The sequence below is a fragment of the Marmota flaviventris genome, chromosome 5, assembly GCF_047511675.1.
Source record: "Marmota flaviventris isolate mMarFla1 chromosome 5, mMarFla1.hap1, whole genome shotgun sequence".
Lineage (NCBI taxonomy): Eukaryota > Metazoa > Chordata > Mammalia > Rodentia > Sciuridae > Marmota > Marmota flaviventris.
In genome coordinates, this window is record NC_092502.1 from 70,089,213 (window position 1) to 70,112,224 (window position 23,012).

General features: G+C 40.3%; 4 protein-coding genes across 4 annotated transcripts; all 4 read right to left on the reverse strand.

Annotated features, from left to right (window-relative positions):
- Positions 1-2,069: 2,069 nt before the first annotated feature.
- On the reverse strand, positions 2,070-4,535 carry LOC139705911 (protocadherin alpha-9-like). Its single transcript, XM_071612804.1, has one exon. It carries the CDS (start codon positions 4,533-4,535, stop codon positions 2,070-2,072), a length of 2,466 nt encoding a protein of 821 aa, XP_071468905.1.
- Positions 4,536-7,466: 2,931 nt separating this feature from the next.
- On the reverse strand, positions 7,467-10,852 carry LOC114084286 (protocadherin alpha-8-like). The gene is made up of 2 exons (XM_071612806.1): positions 8,456-10,852; positions 7,467-7,472 (listed from the first exon to the last, which is right to left on the reverse strand). Exons 1-2 carry the CDS (start codon positions 10,850-10,852, stop codon positions 7,467-7,469), a joined length of 2,403 nt encoding a protein of 800 aa, XP_071468907.1.
- A 76-nt stretch (positions 10,853-10,928) lies between these two features.
- On the reverse strand, positions 10,929-16,120 carry LOC114084284 (protocadherin alpha-7-like). Its single transcript, XM_027925414.2, has 2 exons — positions 13,766-16,120; positions 10,929-11,006 (listed from the first exon to the last, which is right to left on the reverse strand). Exons 1-2 carry the CDS (start codon positions 16,118-16,120, stop codon positions 10,929-10,931), a joined length of 2,433 nt encoding a protein of 810 aa, XP_027781215.2.
- Positions 16,121-20,180: 4,060 nt separating this feature from the next.
- Positions 20,181-22,655, reverse strand: LOC114086382 (protocadherin alpha-6-like). Its single transcript, XM_027927658.2, has one exon. It carries the CDS (start codon positions 22,653-22,655, stop codon positions 20,181-20,183), a length of 2,475 nt encoding a protein of 824 aa, XP_027783459.2.
- Between the last annotated feature and the right edge of the window lie 357 nt (positions 22,656-23,012).

Sequence of the window (23,012 nt, forward strand, 5' to 3'; positions counted from 1 at the left end):
TTACATGTTTCACTTTCTACTTTCATAATAGTAAAAAATTGGGTTGTGAGTTATGGTATATTAAGTGCCTGGGATAGCATTTTAAGGAGAATGAGTGCTTCATTAGTAAGAATTACTCTCCAGCCTCAATTTGGCCACATTTGTTTTCATGATTCTCAAGAACAAATTTGGGTCCTCAGGAAAAATTATTATGTATAGAATAGTGTCACTCTACAATGCTTTCATCATTGCTATTGGACATGCTGAGACTTTTCTTGTCTCTAAGAAGACAGAAAAGTACATTTATTAAGAAATCAATTGTATGGGGAGAAGTTTCACTTTATTATATCTTACATGAGCAAAAAGAATCTTATGATTCTAATTCACAAATGTACCACTTCTACTTTCATAGTCAACAGCTTACATCCCTGTAACATTTAATTTTTTAAATACCAAAAAGACATAGTTCTGTAATCTAATAGTTTTATCAATGTCAGTAAAGTTTGTCACACTGCCTAAAGTAAAAAAAAAATATTTTTTCCTCTCTCAAAGTTCTTGGAATCAAATATTCAGAAAGCAAAACTCTCCACTAAGAGATCTATGTAGCTTTAAAATCCTGAGGTTTTCTCTTTTTCCAAAAAATCTTAAATATAATAGAAAGTGTATCCTTTCCAAATGATTTTTTAAATTTAATAATGTTATGGCTTATAAAAGATATATTAAACATATCAATAATTTTAAATTACTTTAGTCATTATTAAAAGCTGGACAGTAGAATAATATTTATAAATAGAAAAATTGACAGAAATGAGGATCACTTGATCCATCAGCTTATGTGCCTATTTTCTTATAAGGCATACATTTAAATGTAATGAATTATCCATCCATTCACAATACTAATGTTCAATCTGAGCTATTATCTGGAATCTTAAAATAAGTTTATAATTTAGTTTAGGACGTAATTTAGTTTGTCCTATCTAGTAACTATCACTTGAGAAGAACTAGTCTAAGAGGATAATCAAGTTAACATAAAGGATTAAATTACCAGTTAATCAATATATACTCATGAATAATAATGAGTAAATTTTATAATTCAGTGCTCAAAACATTAAGTCTAAGAGGCAAGAAGAAATTTGAGGGGAAAGATGACATTTATAGCACTACTCAATTCATATCACATAATTGCATACAACACATAATACCTAAGCCCAAGATCAGTGGCACATGGAACCTGAAAAACATTCAAAGACAAATATATACAAGTGTAAGTCTGAATTCAAGGTAACATGTGTTGATAGACATAGGTTTGATGACAGGAGCTGAGGGAATATTCATTTTGAATGAAGTAAAATTCGAAAAACAGACTGTGTTGAAGCATGCCTCAGGCATATGATTTAGAAGAAACTGAAATATTTTATTTAAAATTTACTTCAATTTTCATAATCATTATTGTGGCCATTTTGATTCCTAAATAGAGAAATTGTTTTCCAGGATTTTAAGAAAATTACTTGTTGCAGTAAAAGATACTGAGCAGTGCTGAACAACCATATCAAGAAAGTCTTCATTCAGAGGAATTAAATGCAAAAACAAACTTAAGAGTTTATAATAAACAATAAAACTAGACCAAACTACAATGCAAATTTTAGAAATAAATGATTTAGAGTAAATTTAGAATAAATGATAGAGTGGTGTTCATGCTTACTGAATGAATAACAACTGCATTGGCTGTAACACTGAATGGTTGTCAAGTGCTATGGCATCCAGAATAATTACAGATTCCAAAAATTAATTTGACACATAATAATGCCTGTTTAATATACAGTTTAGGACGTTTCTCATTAAGAAAGTTGAAACAGGGCTGGGGTTGTGGCTCAGCGGTAGAGCACTCTCCTAGCACATGTGAGACCCTGGGTTCGATTCTCAGCACCACATAAAAATAAATAAATAAATAAATAAATAAATAAAGGTAAAAAAAATTTTAAAAAGAAAGTCAAAACAAAAGTCTGTTCCAAACTTATGAGATTCAAAGTAAAACTATGAACTTTTACTTTGAAAGTCTGGTAGAGTTATAGAAAAATGAAAAAGAATATTTAAATGTACCACAGGAGCTGAAAAATATCATTCAATAACAAATAACAAAAATAAATTCTAAGATAACCTACCTTCCCAGGGGAGTCCAAAACAACAGGTGGTTCTCCCACTCCTTCTACAGATCCAGGACACGGAGGAAGACCTGGGCTGAAGGCCATGAGGTCGGTCTTGGGTGGGACCTCTCCAGAGCACACCCTCTGTCGTCGCTGATTCGAGTACGACCAGCTGCCCACCGCGCTGGAGCACACCAGCATGGGTTTCCCAGACCCGCACTCGCCCTGGGTGGGCGCCGCTGAACACCGAAATGATATGTACAACAGCAACGTGAGCACCAACAGGCTGGACACTGCGCAGATGGCAATGATCAGGTACACGTTGACATCCACCAGCGTTGCCTCCTGGCTGGCAGTACCCGCCAAGCTTCTAGAAGCGGTCTTTGGGGTCTGGCCGCTTTCCACCAGAGACACCAGCACTGTGGCGGTGGCAGTCAGCGCTGGCTCCCCATGGTCCTTCACCAGGACCAAAAGGCGCTGACGCGGCGAGTCGGTCTCATCCAGGGCGCGAGTTGTGCTGATCTCGCCGGTGTACAGTCCCACGCGGAAGGGACTGCGAGCGACGCCCACCGACGTCTGTAGCTCATAAGACAACCATGCATTGTAACCTGAGTCTGAATCCACAGCGCGCACCTTTGCCACCACATGGCCTGCACCTACAGACCAAGGCACCAGCTGGGTCACCACTAAGCTCACGTCCCCCGTCCCAGACCCCAACAGCGCTGGCGCATTGTCATTTTCGTCCAACACGAACACCTGTAATGTCACGTTGCTGCAAAGTGACGGATCGCCAGAATCGCGTGCGCTCACTTGAAACTGCAGAAGCTCCAATTCCTCGTGGTCCAGAGGCTGCAGCGCATACACCTTGCCGCTTTCCGCGTGCACTGACACGTAGCTCGACAGCGCACGCTCGCCCACCCGACGCTCCACCAGAGAATAGGACACCAGAGCGTTCTCCTGAGCGTCCGCGTCATGCGCAGACACTGTAAAGATGTGGCAGCCTGGCGGGTTGTTCTCCTTCAAGAACACAGTGTACTCGGGTTGTGCAAAAGCCGGTGCGTTGTCGTTCACGTCAGCCACCTCCACAGACACACTGGTGGTGGCCCACAGCGAAGGTGAACCTCCGTCCCTGGCGGTCACCACCACTTTATAGTCAGATACAGTCTCGCGATCCAGGGCACTGTCCAGCACCAACGAATAGTAATTCTTGAAAGTGGACACTAGCTTGAAGGGGACATGAGGCATCAGGGAGCAGGTCACTTGTCCATTCACGCCTGCATCTAGGTCAGTCACACTGATCAGAGCAATAACTGTTCCAAGTTGTGCATCCTCTTTAACAGGGAGCCAGACAGTTTTCACAGTTAACTGTGGAACATTGTCATTAGTGTCCACCACTTCCACAAGAACTGTACAGTGACCAGCCAGTGGTGGAAAGCCTTTATCAATTGCCTCTACTTGAATTTTGTAAGTTTTGCTTTCTTCAAAATCAATACGTCCTATCACTGTGATTGTCCCACTCACTTCATCTATGTGGAACTTGGATTTTATATCTGGAGAAACATCACTGGAGAATGAGTAAGCAATATCCCCATTCACTCCTTCGTCTAAATCTGAGGCATTGGGGTTAATTACCAGCGTTCCTATAGGAACATTTTCTGGTAATCTCACTGTATAGAGTGTCCTGTCGAATACTGGAGCATTGTCATTGGCATCCAGCACTGTGATGAATAACTGAACGGTGCCAGTCAGCTCGGGTTTGCCTCCGTCAGTAGCAGTGAGCAATAGGTAAAGCTCTGGAGCTTCTTCTCGGTCCAAAGGTTTGCGTAACACAAGTCCAAGAGGTTTTACCTGCTCGTGGCTGGGTGGTACATCCAGTGAGAAATACTCATTGGGGCTCAGTCTGTAAGTCAGCAGAGCATTGGCTCCGACATCTGCATCCGAGGCGCCCTCTAGTGGAAACCGAGAGTCAAGCGGCCTGGATTCTGCTATAAACAGATTCTTTTGTGTGGCTGGGAACACCGGGGGGTTGTCGTTAATGTCCTTCACTTCCACCTCCACATGGAAAACCTGCAGCGGTCTGTCCACGATCACCTCCAGGTGGATGCTACACTCCGCGCTCCGCCCGCACAGCTCCTCCCGGTCGATCCGAGAATTCACAAACAAAATGCCATTCTGCAGATTTACCTCCAGAAGGTCTCCGTGACTCTTAGAATCCAACTGGAACATGCGTGGCACCAGCTCCATCAGCTGCAGCTCAAGATCCTGGGCGATGCGGCCCACGAAAGTGCCGTGTTTTGCCTCCTCCGGGACCGAGTAATGGAGCTGCCCGCTGCCTGCTTCCCAGATTGTGAGGAGCAGAAATGAAAGCAGTAGGTGCTGGCCTTCTGGAATGCTTCCACCCGAGTACAACATTTCAAATACCCGATCTCTTTCTGCTTAATGTAAATTGCCTCGAAATTAAGAGAAATCTACTGACTCTGTCAGTCCCGTCTTCCTGTATTCGCCATTGATCATCACCGAGTGAGTGAAAAAGAGTGTGGTTTTCCCACGGGGAAAAGGATTTCTGTATTCCCTTTGAAACAGAATATCGCGGCCAAGAGTGACATCACGTGGCCCAAAGAGTAAGTACATTTTTCATGAATGAAAATTGCACCGTTATCCTGCAAAATTTTATTTCCTTCTGTGAATTCTTTCTTAATCATTGTTGAAATAGAGGAGTACGTTTTTCTTGCTGGAGGAAGTGTTACGAGACTTAATCTCATCTAAGAAATGCATTATGACCATAAATGTAGTTCTCTCCAGAAAAAATTCCCCACATAATATTAAAATAGTAACAGAATTTGTGTGATAATAAATCAAGATGATCAGTTAAATGATCACAAATTTTAAATTGGAAAATTATTTTGTTCTGGAATTCAGAATATTCCATATTTCTAGATTTAAGATTCTAGTGTAACACAACTCGGTAATTCACTGTGGCTACTGAGTCTAGGAGCCCAGAAAGATAATTACTCAGGGAGCAAATATTGGAAGTAGTTTTCTTAAGTAATTTCATGAACTTAATATGTGTGAAATACTTTAAGAATAGAAAAATTTGTTTTAATTTTGGGGGAAAAAATTTCCTAATTTTCTCTTAATAGCAATTACTAAATTTGTTCCCACTCGTGTGTTTCTTTCCTGTATCAGTTTGATTCTTTTTGATCCTTATCATTTGTGAATAATTATCTCTTCATTAAAATTAATAGAGCTTCATTATGTCTTTTTCTAATGCATTTTTATTTCATTATTGTTCATCCTTAGCACTTAGGGCAATTTCTGATTTTAGACTTAAGGTGGGATTCTTTTTCTGCCTAGGTTCTACATAAGTAAAGCTGTCATAAGTTTTAGTCTGTCATTCCAAAGTGCGAACAAATTTATTAAATCTATATTTTAGTCTTGAGTCTGAAAGCAAGTACATGAAAGTTTTTGAGTCACTGATGTTTTTAAATATCTATATTTTCTTTTGTATTCTTATCAATTAGAGTCACTTTCAATTACTGTTAATCTTGATCACTGCAGTACCTTCCCAGTTTGTCTTCTCTTTCAAATTGCTGAAACAGTGTGAATTTATTTTGCTCAAAATCTTTTGATAGCTCCCAACTGCTTCTAGTGCTCAAAATACAGATTTTCTCACATTATCTTTTATGCAATCCACATGTTTTAAATAAAGCAGACCATTCCATGTTTCCAGTCATTTGAAGCTTCTCTGTGTCTTTGGTTTTGTTTGTTTTCTCCTTAGCAGCACTGTAAATTATTTCTGGTGTTCTGCAGTGGAAATCAACCCTTGTAAAAAACCACTAGAACACAATGACCCTTCAGGTGTTCCTTCAAAGACGCAAACAGGGAATTATTTTATTTCAATTCCAACTTCATTACCTCTTTTGTGCTCATTATAACATATTGCATTATGTAATTCATATTATTTGTTTTATTCAAAATCTCAAGTTTGAGGCTGGGTAATTTCTAACATAATGACATGTTTCTAGAGATGTGTAAGGACCCTGTTAAATGTTTAAAGAAGACTGGTAGCTTTAATATTCTCTACTTACTAAGAAAGCATGTATGTATTGTATAATGCTGTAAAATAATTTATTTCATTTGTTGGGAGTACTATAACAAATTATTTTAAATCATATCAAAATACTATTGTGTGCTTTTAAGAAAGGGGAAAAATATTAATTGAATGAAACACAGAAATATTTCAAATACTTACTCAGACACTGAAGGATCTTGGGCAACTGTAACTATGCTGGGTTATTTATTTATTTGGTGCTGGAACCTAACCCATGGTCTCATGAATGTTAAGCAAATGCTTACCACTGAGCTACATCTCCAGCCTGCAACTTATAAGTATGGAATAAATCACAAATATCATCATGAAGTACTCTAGTGATAAAGTGATAAAGATATTAAAAACTATGTTAATAATAAGCTATAAGAATTCAGAACCCCAGAAACCTTTCATTCTATTCCATTATGTCCCATCATTCTCTCCAAAAGAAAGATAAAAATCTAATGGGCATTTAATACCAAGATAAGCCATCTTTTTGTATATCCAAAAATATTTTACCACATACATGATGCAAATTCTACCACACAGCATTCAAAATATTTAGTCTTGGGTCAATTTCAGAAGTCCTCACAAGATTAATTTTACATAAAAATAAAATTTCTTTCTGACATTTTATTTAATTTTGCTGACATTTTAGTTTTTTTTTTTTTTTTGCATTCAAACTTCTTTTCCTCTTGGAAGTAATAATAAGTACCTTTTATTATGTCCTTAGCATTTGCTAAATTTTATTACAAATTTATAAATATTAACTTGATTGGCACAAAAAAAGTTCTAGGTGATATAATTCACATTTATTATGCATAAATGTAAAATCAATGTACTGAATAACAATTTTTTTTACCAGAATCCATAAAAACAAAACATTTTAGAGGGGATAAGTAATCCAGGAAGCTCCAGAATCCACTATATATAACAACTAAGCTCTAATGACTTTCAACTTAAGAAACAGAAAATAGCTAAAAGCAGTACTGCACATAGAATAGAAATGGGCATTTAATACCAAGATATTAGAAATACAAGAAATAAGTTTAGATTCCTTCTTTGAAAAAAGTGTGCCCATCAAATACAATTCAAATATCAATTAGAGAGTTGGATAAACAAAGAACTAAAATGACTGAAATGACAAGTTGTCAAATGCTACGCTTGATGGTAGAAAAGAACCTTGCTTCTGGTGGAAAGGAAAAGTGCTTTTGTAAAATGAAGTAAATATTTAGAAGGAGAATTCAGTAAAATTATACCTGAGAACAAAGTAGACATAGAATAGAAATTGTAAGAGTAAGATCACTTTCATAAAGGAAAATTCCCATAAATTCATAAGTAAGTGATAAATAAGCAAATTAGTATGTTTATAACATAAGAACTCAGAATCCCAGCAACCTTTCATTCCCTTTCATCAAATTCCATTAATCTCTCCAAAGGGATATGGTCAAAATATAATGGATATTTAATATCAAGGTGGGCCAAAAAGTCACTAGAAGCACAGAAAAACAGACACAACCAACTAAAAGAACAAGAAGTTTAAAAGAACTGTTCTGGGGTTGTAGTTCAGTGGTAGAACACTAACCAACATGCTTAAGGCCTTGGCAAACTTGAAGGAGAAAAAGGAAAGAATCTTGGACTTTGAAAAATACCAAGAATTTCTACATTAACCAATGAGTTCTGATCATTCTGAAAATTTTCTGTAACAAAGATTTGAAAATCCTATATTTGGCTTGCAAGAATGAAATTATCTAGTCCAGTTTTCTGATAGATATTTACCAGTTAAATCATATTAAATATAAGTATAATGCAAAAATTTTTGTGGTGCTATAAAAACAAGAAATTATTTAAAATATATATTTCAAAGCATAGGTTAGGAAACAAGGTTAAAAGTCCAATGCCTAATCATGAAAGCTTAAATGTTTGGATGAGAGCATTTTATTAGAATATTATTCAGAGATTACTGGAATAGTAAAAAGGCTAAAATTAATATTTGTACCAAAAATTATCTAATGATTATTTGAGTCTAAGGACAACTTGTGGATCCCTGGTACCAAAAAAAAAAAAAAAAAAAAAAATTAAGAGAGCCCTTAAAAATAAGGATAGTTTATAGAGTATTTTTTAAAACTAAAAAAAGTTTCAATTTTGATTGCGTCATATGCAGAAAAGTGAAATAAACTTAGAAGTAATTATAAAATTTCCACGAATACAATTTAAAATTTCTAAATAGACAGGCACTTACTTGAATACAATGATCAACATTTAAATCTTGCTGTTCACGCACATCGACTGATTCTGGACATTGTGGAAGACTGGGGCTGAAGGCCATGAGGTCTGTCTTGGGTGGGACCTCCCCAGAGCACACCACCTGTCTCCTCTTTTGTGAATAAGACCAGCTTCCCACCGCACTGGAGCACACCAGTGTGGGCTTCCCAGACGCGCACTTGTCCTGGGCGGTCCCCGAGGAGCACCTCAACATCGTGTACAGAAGCAGCGTGAGCACCAACAGACTGGACACAGCGCAGATAGCGATGACTAGGTACACGTTCACACCCACCAGTGCTGTTTCCTGACCTTCGGCACCCGCTAAAGCCCTATAAGAGGTTTTTGGAGCTTGCCAGCTTTCCACCAAAGAGATCAGCACTGTGGCAGTAGCGGTCAGCGACGGCTCTCCATGGTCCTTCACCAAGACCAGTAGACTCTGGCGTGCAGCATCTGCCTCATTCAGGGCACGTGTGGTACTGATCTCACCAGTGTACAGCCCTACTCGGAACGGACTGCGTGTTCCACCTACCACTGGCATCAGTTCATACGACAGCCATGCATTGTACCCAGAGTCAGCGTCCACTGCTCGCACCTTTGCCACCACGTGGCCCACACCAACTGACCACTGCACTAACTCATTCACTGAGCTACTTGCTCCTTGTGTCCAAGGTCCCAGCAATGCTGGTGCATTGTCATTCTCATCCAGCACGAATACTTGCAGAGTCACATTGCTGCCCAAGGGCGGCACCCCAGAGTCCCTCGCGCTCACCTGGAACTGCAGCAGCTCCAACTCCTCATGATCCAGAGGTTGCAGCGCATACACCTTGCCGCTTTCCGCGTGCACTGACACGTAGCTCGACAGCGCACGCTCACCCACCCGACGCTCCACCAGTGAATATAACACCCGCGCGTTTTCCTGAGCGTCCGCGTCATGCGCAGACACCGTGAAGATGTGACAGCCTGGCGGGTTGTTCTCCTTCACGAACACCGTGTACTCCAGCTGCGCGAACACTGGCGCATTGTCGTTCACGTCTGCCACCTCCACCAACAAGCTGGCAGTGGCCCACAGCGAAGGCGAGCCCCCATCCCTCGCAGTCACCACCAAATCATACTCAGATATGCTCTCGCGATCCAAGGCACTATCCAATACCAGCGAGTAGTAATTCTTGAAAGTGGACATCAGCTTGAAGGGGACTTGAGGCGTCAGGGAACAAGTCACCTGTCCATTAGCTCCAGAGTCACGGTCTGACACGCTGATCAGGGCAATGACCGTACCAAATTGAGCGTCCTCCCGGACAGGCAAGGATAAGGACGTCACTGCAATCTGAGGAACATTATCATTTTCATCCAAAACTTTCACTAAAACGGTGCAATGACCCGCCATTGGAGGGTGGCCTTTGTCCATCGCGTCAATGCGGAGTTTGTATAAACTTATTTGTTCAAAATCCAAATTCCCTTGAATTGTTATTTCTCCAGTGTTTGCATCTAGACTAAACTGGTCAGTAACCATGGGTGGAACAAGGCTATTAAAAGAGTAGGAAATTGCCCCGTTCGTTCCTTCATCCCGATCAGAAGCATTCAGTCTCACAACTGTAGTTCCTTTGTCTGAGTTTTCGAATAGTTTCACTTCATATTCAGACCTTTCGAAACTAGGAGCATTATCGTTCACGTCCAGCACAGTGACCAGCAGCTGAACAGAGCCCGTGAGCTCAGGTTTGCCTCCATCGGTGGCTATCAGGAGTAAATTGTGTTCAGGAGCATCCTCTCTGTCCAAGAATTTTCTTAATATTAGCTCAACCTGTTTATTCTCCTCGTTCTTTAAATTCACGCTTAGCATGAAATAATCATTAGAGTTAAGCTTGTAGGTTAAAGCTGAGTTAGCTCCAATATCTGCATCCGACGCGCCCTCTAGTGGGAACCGAGAGTCAAGCGGCCTGGATTCTGAAACAAACAGCTTTTGTTCCGTTACTGGGAATACAGGAGGGTTGTCGTTAATGTCCTTCACTTCCACCTCCACATGGAAAACCTGAAGCGGTCTGTCCACGATCACCTCCAGGTGGATGCTACATTCCGCGCTCCGCCCGCACAGCTCCTCCCGGTCGATCCGAGAATTCACAAACAAAATGCCATTCTGCAGATTTACCTCCAGAAGGTCTGCGCGGTCCTTGGGCACCACCCGAAACAGGCGCGGCACCAACTCTTCCAGTTCCAGCCCCAGGTCCTGGGCGATGCGGCCCACGAAGGTGCCGTGTTTGGCCTCCTCGGGGACCGAGTAGTGAATCTGTCTACTATACGTATCCTTCCAGACCGAGAGAAGCAGAATCAAGAGAAGCAGATGCCCGGATTCCGGGTTTCCTTGCCAGGAAAATACCATGTCAAGTACTCGTTTTGTTCCTATCAGAAAATATTGTCCGGATATAAAGATGAACTATTGTATTATCTGGATGCTTTTAGTCCAGTTTCGCTGCATCTGCGATTGTTTGGCTTTGAAAGACAGATACTGCTACAGGAATGTCTTTGGATCTTGTCTAGACAGAATTTGTCAGACAGCGACATCAAGCGGCTCCAAAGGGTAATGTTTTCATTATTAAATTCACTCCTCAATAATTGTTCTTTTATGCAATAAATATTTTATTTTATCAAATTTAATATAGACCCTTATCCTTATTAATTTTAAGTGTGTTTATGCCATATGGATTTTTACATTAAGTTGGTTTTAGCAGGAATCTTTTTCCTCATAAGGCAATACTTTTTCTCAATATTTTCATTATTGGCATGTATTAGTATTATGTTCAAGCATGATCTTCATAAGTCATAAATAATGTATAGTGACATATGTAAACTATCTTACACACTTTTTGTGGAAGCATTGTGTTTATGTTTATCTGGTCACCAGGATATATTAACCAAGGTGATCATGTAATTTTATTTCATCTTATCAACTGGCAAATTATTGTTAAGTTTCTGTTTTATTTCATTCTATGAATATTAAATTTCCTAATTTTCACTTATTAGTACAAGAAAAATTCAAGTGTACATTCTTTATGATATTCAATATATCTGTAGCTTGCTTAAGTAGACCTTTCACTTAAACCATTTTGCTTCATAGATTTTTTTCTGCCAACATAAATACCCTGTGCGAACACTGGCACATTGAACAGTTGATTTTAACAAGAAAAATAAGGCAATACTTTTTCACCAAGAAGCTGACTGTGGCCCATAGCGAAGGTGAACCCCCATCCACCAAAAAACATTTTCCACCAACAAGAAAAAAAATAATCTGCCAAGGGTTGTAGCACATTTGTAATCACAATGGTTTTGGGAAGCTGAAGCAGGAGGATTGAGAGTTCAAAGCCACCTCAGCAATTTATCTAGGCATCATAGTAAGACCCTGTCCCCAAATTTTTTTAAGGGGCTGGGGATGTGGCTCAGTGATTAAGTGTCCCTGATTCAATCCTTAGTACTCCCCCCGCCCCCAAAAAAATCCATAACATGAACATAAGTAAAAGAGTTTAAATTTCTAAAAAAAAAAAAATTGTATCAAAAAAATAATGATGGTTGGTGAATACAGGTTGGGGTGTTGAATAAGATCCTCTATCACCTTCTATTATTTACCAAAATAGGATTATTTAGTTTTTTAAATAAAATACCAGGAAGATTTTTTTTAAGTGTACATATATTCCAGGCATAGTGATACAATTGTACTGTAATCCCTGTGACTCAGGAGAATGGGATAGGAGGATCACAATTTCTAAGCCAGTCAGGGAAACTTAGCTAAACTCTGTTTCAAAATATAAAATAAAAAGGGCTGAGAAGAGAGCTTAGCAGTAGACAATCCCTGGGTTCAATCCTCAGTACCCTATAATAAATAGCTACATAAATACTTTTAAGAATAAAAGAAATTTAGGTTGAGGATGTGGCTCAAGCGGTAACGTGGCTCGCCTGGCATGCACGAGGCGCTGGGTTCGATCCTCAGCACCACATAAAAATAAAGATGTTGTGTCCACCAAAAACTGAAAAATAAAATACTAAAAAAAATTTCTCTCTCTCTCTCTCTCTCTCTCTCTCTCTCTCTCTCTCTCTCCTCTCTTTAAAAAAAGAATAAAAGAAATAAAAGTAAAACAATAAAACAATTACAATTGTCATTATTAAAAGTCTACAATATTTATAGATGTGATCAAAAATTGATTCTTTCAACAAAGCAGAAAATTTGATCTGCTTATTGTGAATGACAATTTACTGCTTGATGACAAATAATTCTATTGATTTACAGACATTATCTTGAGTTGATATACCTCTACCATTAATTATATTGAAAACAAAAAAATTCCAAGATATTCTAAAACTGAATGTTGGCACTAATAACTAACCAAAATATTATTTGTGAGTTTTCAAATTAATGTGAGCTTGGAAAATTAAGCTATTATTCCACAAATCTCCATAAAAATAATTTAATAAATAAATCATGATATATTCATATAATAAAATGAGATACAGATTTTTAAAATGAATAACCAACCATAAACAATATATTAAAGAAGAAAATTATGAAGGGCAAAAGAGTAAGTGATAGACTGACCTGGGAATATACAAAAAAAAAATCTGGAACCACTTAAGTAATTCAGAGAGATAAAATGAATGGATTAGTGTTTGAAGTGGCTACTTCCACTACATTTGGAATTCAGTTTCTTAAAGTTTTGATTATGAGCATATATTCCATACAAATAAGGAACAGTATACTATTTAACTGTATTTTAAATGTATCTTAAACTGTATCATTTAATTCATCTTCAACATGGCAAATGCATTTCTACAAAGTAAATTACAAAGAAGCCAGTACTACACAACTGCTTGCAGAAAAAATAAACTGGTGTAATTAGAAGTTAAAATAACCCAACTTTAGACTAAATATAAAAGGCAAAATTAAACAGATGATATAGAAACGTGTTTTATTATGGTAAGTACAACACAAAAAAAATAAATAATATGTCAATATATACCAAAATTCAATACTTATAACATTTATAAACATTGATGGGGCTCACCATAGAGGTGAATGAGCATGCCCCAGGAAAGCCTGGATTCCATTCTCATCATCAAGTCAAAAAAGTTAATTACAAGCTGTGGATATGTAAATGACTTTGGAAATCCACCATTTAAAAGAGGAAGGTGAATCCATAATTTCAATTAGCAAAAAAAAAAAAAGTAAAATGAACAGTTGATTTTAACAAGAAAAATAAGGCTATACTTTTTCTCAATTAAATTGTTGGAAAAAATTAAGACTCACGTTTTCTGTAGAGGTAGGAGCCTGAGGCAAACTAGGGCTGAAGGCCATGAGATCAGCCTTGGGTGGCACCTCTCCAGAGCACACCCTCTGCCTTCTCTGCTGGGAGTAGGACCAGCTCCCCACAGCACTGGAACACACCAGCGTGGGCTTCACAGGACCACACGTGTCCTGGGTGGGCGACGCGGAGCACCGAAACGCCAAGTACAGCACCGCGGTGAGCACCAACAGGCTGGACACCATGCAGATGGCTATAATCAGGTACACATTGACATCCACCAGAGCAGCGTCCTGGCCAGCGGCACCTGCCAGCGCCCTGGAGGAGGCCTGGGGCGCCTGGCCGCTCTCCACAAGAGACACCAGCACTGTGGCGGTGGAGGTCAGGGCAGGTTCGCCATGGTCCATCACCAGCACTAGCAAGCTCTGGCGTGGCACATCCATCTCATCCAGGGAGCGTGTCGTACTGATCTCGCCAGTATAGAGCCCCACGCGAAACGGACTACGCGTGACACCGGACACCGGCAGAAGCTCATAAGACAGCCACGCATTGTAGCCAGAGTCTGCGTCCACCGCCCGCACCTTCGCCACCACGTGGCCCGCACCAACTGACCGCGACACCAGCTCGCTCACAGTGCCGCCTGCTCCTTGTTGCCAAGGTCCCAGCAGTGCTGGCGCATTGTCGTTTTCATCCAGCACGAACACTTGCAGAGTCACATTGCTGCCCAGGGGCGGTACGCCAGCGTCGCGCGCGCTCACCTGGAACTGCAGCAGCTCCAGCTCTTCGTGGTCCAGAGATTGCAGAGCATACACCTTGCCGCTTTCCGCGTGCACTGACACGTAGCTCGACAGCGCGCGCTCGCCCACACGACGCTCCACCAGAGAGTAGGACACCAGAGCGTTCTCCTGCGCGTCCGCGTCATGCGCAGACACTGTGAAGATGTGGCACCCTGGCGGGTTGTTCTCCTTCACGAACACCGTGTACTCAGACTGAGCGAACACTGGTGCATTGTCGTTCACGTCAGCCACCTCCACCAACAAGCTGGCAGTGGCCCACAGCGAAGGTGAACCTCTGTCCCTGGCGGTCACCACCACTTTATAGTCAGATACGGTCTCGCGGTCTAAGGCACTGTCCAACACCAACGAATAGTAATTCTTGAAAGTGGACACTAGCTTGAAGGGGACATGAGGCATCAGAGAGCAGGTCACTTGTCCATTGGTACCAGAATCTCGATCAAACACACTAATCAAGGTGATGACTGTGCCAGGCAGGGTATCCTCAGAGATGGGAAGAGACAGGGAAGTGACAGTCAACTCTGGAGCATTGTCATTAGTGTCCACCACTTCCACAAGAACTGTACAGTGACCAGCCAGTGGTAGGGAACCTTTATCAATTGCCTCTACTTGAATTTTGTAAGTTTTGCTTTCTTCAAAATCAATACATCCTATCACTGTGATTGCCCCACTCACAGCATCTATGTGGAACTTGGATTTTATATCTGGAGAAACATCACTGGAGAATGAGTAAGCAATATCCCCATTCACTCCTTCGTCTAAATCTGAGGCATTGGGGTTAATTACCAGCGTTCCTATAGGAACATTTTCTGGTAATCTCACTGTATAGAGTGTCCTGTCGAATACTGGGGCATTGTCATTGGCATCCAGCACTGTGATGAATAACTGAACGGTGCCAGTCAGCTCGGGTTTGCCTCCGTCAGTAGCAGTGAGCAATAGGTAAAGCTCTGGAGCTTCTTCCCGGTCCAAAGGTTTGAGTAACACAAGTCCAAGAGGTTTTACCTGCTCGTGGCTGGGTGGTACATCCAGTAAGAAATACTCATTGGGGCTCAGTCTGTAAGTCAGCAGAGCATTGGCTCCGACATCTGCATCCGAGGCGCCCTCTAGTGGAAACCGAGAGTCAAGCGGCCTGGATTCTGCTATAAACAGATTCTTTTGTGTGGCTGGGAACACCGGGGGGTTATCGTTAATGTCCTTCACTTCCACCTCCACATGGAAAACCTGCAGCGGTCTGTCCACGATCACCTCCAGGTGGATGCTACACTCCGCGCTCCGCCCGCACAGCTCCTCCCGGTCGATCCGAGAATTCACAAACAAAATGCCATTCTGCAGATTTACCTCCAGAAGGTCTCCAGGGCTCTTAGAAGCCACCCGGAACAGGCGAGGCAGCAGCTCCGTCAGTTGCAATTCAAGATCCTGGGCGATGCGGCCCACGAAAGTGCCGTGTTTTGCCTCCTCCAGGACCGAGTAATGGAGCTGGCCGCTCCCCTCCTCCCAGGCTGCTAGAATTACCATAAACAGAAGTAGTTGTTGGCTCTCCTTGTTGCATCCACTCAGGTCCACCATTTCAAATTATTGACTTTTATTCCCATCAGAGAGACTTGCTTCAAAATTTAGAAGAATCTTAATATAACTTCATTCCACTCCTTATATGCTGGCCATTGTTTTGCATCCAAAGAGTGAAACAGCAGAACGTCTTTCCAATGGATAAAGGATGACTTGGTGAATAAGAGAGCAATTCACGGTTTAGAGCGACATCATGTGGCCCAAATTGTAAGTAGGGATTATAAAATTTAGCTTTTTACTAATAAAATTAAAAGTGTATTTCAAACGCTGAATATTTTCCTTCATTGTGTTAAAATGTGAAACAATATTTTTCATGCTTCTTGGAGTTATAATTTTGTATGTTTAATGAGACCATAATTGTAGCTTTTGAATATTTGGTAGCACCATAATGGCTTTTATGCCTTAGAAGAAATTTTATCAACAGTTTTTAAATAAAGATAAATATAAGTGAAAAATAATGCTAATCATTTAAATAACACTAAATTTAAATTCTTTGGTTCAGGAAACTTCATATTCTTAGGTTTAATATAACCTGTTAAGAAAACTCCATTGCAATCTGGGGATTTAGTATTTGAAGTATGCACTAATGGTAGGAAATTTAGGCTTTTTCTCTAAGGAGGTAAGGAGTATGTGAATGACTTAGATAATTTTCTTATTAAAATAAACTATTACAAGATTTTTTGAGTATATGAAGACAAGAATTTGTATTTGGGTAAGTTTTGAGGAAAAAATATACTGAATTTCTCCTTTTATCAGAATTTACATATTCTGATGTAGGAATTCATGATTCCAATATTTGTCTACTTTTTCCATCCTTTCTAAGCCTTGTGTTTTATGATTACATGCCTTTATTATCATCTCCAATATGATTTGCAATATTTCTTTCTATGTATAAACATTTCATTAACTAAATATTTATGCTAATCTGCCATGTGGCCAGCAATTACATTCAGTCAAGGCTTTTTAGATCTGCTTAGTAATGTTACTTTTCTCAAATTTTTCACCCTGTTCCCAAATGCAGGTAAAATAATCACATTTTTCTTTTAATGCTTTCCATGTTTGTTGTCTTACTAAATGAGTTTCTATTGATTGCTGCTCTCCATTTTATTGTGTAACCTTTTCCATCTCAACCTCATTCACCCTCACCAGATACTTACAGTAATATTCCTGAAACACCTTTATTACCATTGCTTCACACTTTCTGATGACTTTCCAAATGACTCTCAAAGAAAGTAAAAATTTCTGTCCAGTTACTCAAAGATATTTGTGAGTGTGTGTGTGTGTGTGTGTGTGTGTGTGTGTGTGGTGTTGGGGATTGGTGAACCCATGGCCTTGTGCCTGCAAGGCAAGCTATATCTCCAGCCCTCAAGAGATTTTTTCTCACATTAATTTTCTTGCCTTATTTCATACTCTCTTATGAGAATCATATGCTTTAACCAAAGTGGATAATTCCCTGATTTCAGAAATATTTGGGATTTTCTGTGCACTCATTTACTTAAATTTTTCTCTTCCTAAGAACACCAATTATTCTCAATATTCTTAAAATCACTAAAATCATCATGACTCTGGAAGATTCACCTCAGCTTAGGGAAACAGGCAGAGTTTTCTGTTCAATTCTAATTATACTATGAGTTATCTTTCTCTACCTCTTACAATATTCTGCATTTTATTATAGTCATGTTTATGTATGACACATCTTTATTGTTCTATGAAATTCTAGAAGCCAGGGATTGGGTTTTGAGTCAGTGGTTCTTGGCAGGCACAATATTATAGAGACTGGCATAGAAACTTTTTAGAAATGTTTACTCAGTAGCAATGGTTGTGGTTCTTCTTTAATTCCTAAGAAAGCAAACTGTTTTAAGGTTGCTAGATACAATCATCTACACAAATTTTGCTTTTTATTGATTAGTGTAAAAAGCACTGATTTTGCTGCTCTTAAGTAGGGGAAATTTGGAGTTTTCTTTTTTGCTCTTTAGTGCAAAATAAGTATTTACAAATCATTATATATTCCTTTTTAAAAACTCAGAGCAGGACAAGTTGAGGTGTGATTTGTCACCCCCAACTGCTCCAGAGAATGAGGATCATAAATTCAATCCCAGCCTAACACATCTTGATCCAGTCTCAAACAAATAAACAACAACAACAAAAAAAAAAAACCAGAAAACTCAATAGTTTCTTTCATTAAATATTAGAACTGAGCACACAGCAGGGAGAACAAACCCTAATCCATTCCTTTAATGAAAATTGAACAATTTTAAAATGTGGGAAAATATTTCATTCGGGTTTATGAAGGTCTAATATTTCCTGAAAAACATGAACAATAGAAAATCCTAAAATAATCTTCAGGAAATCACTGAGGGTTCAGCATCTTAAATGTCCTTTGAATTCAAAAGCTTTCCACTGTCAAAATCTCAATTCAATTTGTATCTTTGAAAACTGATATCATTTTCTTCAATGTAACACATGGCACTCAAAATGATAGATATATCTCTGATTTGGCAATTATGACCACCCCATGAATACCATACAAATATCTTTACACCAAGTAAAATGATACGAAATTCATAATAACAACTTTCTGACATAAAAGCTTTTATTTCCCTCTTCAGAATAATAATTACTAAATTTAATTAAGCATTTACAACTTGGTAAACACTGTTATAAGTGCCATATACTTACCAACTTGCTAAATCATTACAACAATTCCCTCTTATTCTTTTGTAAGTGGGAAACTGAGATCTAAAAGAATAATCTATCCAATGTTGCACAACATAAAAATGGTAGTGGTGAAATTTAGACAAGGGAAAAGAGTATCACTGCTCAATACATTTAGTCACTTCTCTTTGCTGCCTCTCATATAAAGAAATAATGAGTAGTTGAAATAATTATACAGAAAATAGTAAAAGTATTATAAAATACTTAGTGAACCCCACCAAATGAAATTCACAAATAAGATAATTGCAAAGTCACAAGAATGCAGTTTTTTTGTTTTATTTTGTTGTTGTTTATTGAGATTTTTGTGGGTTTTTTTCTTTTTGTTTGTTTTTTCAGGATTTGAACCCAGGGTCTTTCCTGTGTGAGCTAAGTACTCTACCACTGAGCCATACCCTAGGAATGCAGATCTTGTATTAATATACTCTGATCAAAGTCTAAACTCACTGCAGTTACTATTTCTACAGTATTTGTATCATTAATAAACTGAGAAATGACCATGGGCTAAATAACATTATTGAAGTATGAAATCTCTTCATTCACTCCTTCATATCCATCACAGGTATGCAATCTGATAACCACTGTTTTGTACTTTATCCCTAAATGAGCAACATTAAAGATCACTAATGCCTCTTGGAACCAAAATGGCCTGTGAGAGATCATGTAAAATAACATATAATGGGTAGAGTTCTGGCACAAAATAGATAAATTGAAAGTGTTATGTAATAAAAGTTAGCAGCAGAGAATAATTTAAAATGGAAAATGCAGGGAAGGGGATTTAGTGGTAGAGCATTAACCTAGCATGCAGAAGGCCCCAAGTTAGACACCCAACACCAAAAATACAAACAAAAAACAGCCAGAAGGGGATGGGGTTGTGGCTCAGCACACTTACCTAGCATGCGTGAGGCACTGGGTTAGATTCTCAGCACCACACACAAATAAGTGAAAATACAAGTCCATCAACAACTAAAAAATATTTTTAAAAAAACACCCAGAAAGTATAAAACATAAGTGACATAGTGATGTTGAGATTTCAATGTTTGATCAAAGTAAAAGCATATTCAGAATAACTTTCCTGAAGTTCAAATCCAAAAAGGTAAAATCCTAGGAAATCAACCATAAAAAAAGGGAAAATGATATAGAAAATGACATATCAAATAAAATTTTGATTTTGAGGAAAAAAAATCAAGAGATTTACAATTGGTAAATACCTAATCCCACTCTCCACTAAAACTAAAAACGAACCAATGAGATTATAATAAGAAAAGAATAAAAAGATATAAATATAGTAAAGTGAATCAAAATTTTAAGAATAAAAAAATGTAAAACCTAGGCTTTCAGAAAATAATTATAAATTTAAAATAAAACATATTAAACAGTAATTATGAAAATTTAGACTTACTCTGGCACAATGATCTTCATTCAAATCGTGGCTGTCACCTATGTCCACCCCAACTGGACAAGGTGGAAGGCTGGGGCTGAAGGCTATGAGGTCGGTTTTGGACGGGACTTCTCCAGAATACACCCTCTGCCTCCTCTGCTGCGAGTAAGACCAGCTCCCCACTGCACTAGAAGACACTAGCGTGGGCTTAACAGAAACACACACGCCCTTGGTGGGCGGAGCTGCGCACCGCAGGGCGGTGTACAGCAGCAGCGTGAGCACTAATAGGCTGGACACCGCGCAGATGGCGATAATCAGGTACATATTGACGTCCATCAGCACCACCTCCTGGCCTGCTACGCCCACGGACGCCAAAGAGGAGACCTTTGACGCCTGGCTGCTCTCCACTAGAGACACCAATATCGTGGCAGTGGCGGTCAGAGCTGGCTCTCCATGGTCCTTCACCAACACCAGTAGCCCCTGGCGTGGCGCGTCCGATTCATCCAGAGCGCGCGTGGTGCTGATCTCCCCAGTGTACAACCCTACGCGGAACGGGCTGCGCGCTACACCCGCCGCCATCAGAAGCTCATAAGACAACCACGCATTGTAGCCAGAGTCTGCATCTACCGCGCGCACTTTCGCCACCACGTGGCCCACGCCAATGGATCGAGACACCAGTTCGCTAACAGCGGTGCTTGCTCCTTGTTGCCAAGGTCCCAGCAGTGCTGGTGCATTGTCATTCTCATCCAGCACGAATACTTGCAGAGTCACATTGCTGTCCAGGGGCGGTACGCCAGCATCGCGTGCTCTCACTTGAAACTGCAGCAGCTCCAGCTCCTCGTGGTCCAAAGGCTGCAGAGCATACACCTTGCCGCTCTCCGCGTGCACTGACACGTAGCTCGACAGCGCACGCTCACCCACCCGACGCTCCACCAGTGAATATAACACCCGCGCGTTTTCCTGAGCGTCCGCGTCATGCGCAGACACCGTGAAGATGTGACAGCCTGGCGGGTTGTTCTCCTTCACGAACACCGTGTACTCCGGCTGCGCAAACAATGGCGCATTGTCGTTCACATCTGCCACCTCCACCAACAAGCTGGCAGTGGCCCACAGCGAAGGCGAGCCCCCATCCCTCGCAGTCACCACCAAATCATACTCAGATATGCTCTCGCGATCCAAGGCACTATCCAATACCAGCGAGTAGTAATTCTTGAAAGTGGACATCAGCTTGAAGGGGACTTGAGGCGTCAAGGAACAGGTCACCTGTCCATTAGCTCCAGAGTCACGGTCTGACACACTGATCAGGGCAATGACCGTACCAAATTGAGCGTCCTCCCGGACAGGCAAGGATAAGGACGTCACTGCAATCTGAGGAACATTATCATTTTCATCCAAAACTTTCACTAAAACGGTGCAATGACCCGCCATTGGAGGGTGGCCTTTGTCCATCGCGTCAATGCGGAGTTTGTATAAACTTACTTGTTCAAAATCCAAATTCCCTTGAATTGTTATTTCTCCAGTGTTTGCATCTAGACTAAACTGGTCAGTAACCATGGGTGGAACAAGGCTATTAAAAGAGTAGGAAATTGCCCCGTTCGTTCCTTCATCCCGATCAGAAGCATTCAGTCTCACAACTGTAGTTCCTTTGTCTGAGTTTTCGAATAGTCTCACTTCATATTCAGACCTTTCGAAACTAGGAGCATTATCGTTCACGTCCAGCACAGTGACCAGCAGCTGAACAGAGCCCGTGAGCTCAGGTTTGCCTCCATCGGTGGCTATCAGGAGTAAATTATGTTCAGGAGCATCCTCTCTGTCCAAGGATTTTCTTATCACGAGTCCAATTTGTTTATTTTCATCACTGTTTGTTTTCGTGTTTAATGCAAAGTATTCGCTGGAACTGAGTTTATAGTTTAAGATGGAATTTGATCCAACATCTGCATCTGATGCGCCCTCCAGTGGAAACAGAGAATCTGGCAGCCTAGATTCATAAATCAGCACTCTTTGTTCCTTTACCGGGAACACCGGGGGGTTGTCGTTAATGTCCCTCACTTCCACCTCTACATGGAAAACCTGCAGTGGCCTGTCCACGATCACCTCCAGGTGGATGCTACATTCCGCACTCCGCCCGCACAGCTCCTCCCGGTCGATCCGAGAATTCACAAACAAAATGCCATTCTGCAGATTTACCTCCAGAAGATCCTCGTGGTCCTTGGACGCCACCCGAAATAGGCGCGGCACCAGCTCTTCCAGTTCCAATCCCAGGTCCTGGGCGATGCGGCCCACGAAGGTGCCGTGCTTGACCTCTTCGGGGACCGAGTAGTGGAGGTGGCCGCTCCCCGCCTCCCAGGCTATGAGGAGAATAAAGGAGAGCAGCAGACATCGCATTCCCAGTCTGCCTTCAGTGGTAAAATCCATGTCAAATATTTCTTGTGTTAATTCCATTAGAAGATATCTTCTGAGCATAAAAATGAAATGCTGAATGTTTCCAAGTCTATTAATTCAATTCTTCTGAGTCCGCCATCATTCAGCAATCTTGTGAAGAAGTAATAGGACGAAAGGGTTTTGTATATTGGCTACTTGTAATTTCGTGGTAGACAGCGACATCATGCGGTTCCAAAGGGTAAGAAATGGATTCATTCAATGGATTAAAGTATCATCCTTTGGTAATTCTATCTATATGTACACATAGATACATACAATATACATAAACAGAGAATATCAAAGAATGCTAGTATATATATTTTTCTTTACCTTACTTTGAAAGTAAATCCTTATCTTTATTATTTTCAAAGTCAGTGT

What these genes read in the sequence shown, in the direction of transcription:
- LOC139705911 (XM_071612804.1), bottom strand. Translation starts at nt 4,535, where the DNA reads ATGTTGTACTCGGGTGGAAGCATTCCAGAAGGCCAGCACCTACTGCTT.
- LOC114084286 (XM_071612806.1), bottom strand. Translation starts at nt 10,852, where the DNA reads ATGGTATTTTCCTGGCAAGGAAACCCGGAATCCGGGCATCTGCTTCTC.
- LOC114084284 (XM_027925414.2), bottom strand. Translation starts at nt 16,120, where the DNA reads ATGGTGGACCTGAGTGGATGCAACAAGGAGAGCCAACAACTACTTCTG. An exon ending in CTCCTACCTCTACAGAAAAC is followed by an intron (nt 11,007 to 13,765) that starts GTGAGTCTTAAT and finishes AATTCTGTCTAG; the next exon opens with ACAAGATCCAAAGACATTCC.
- LOC114086382 (XM_027927658.2), bottom strand. Translation starts at nt 22,655, where the DNA reads ATGGAATTAACACAAGAAATATTTGACATGGATTTTACCACTGAAGGC.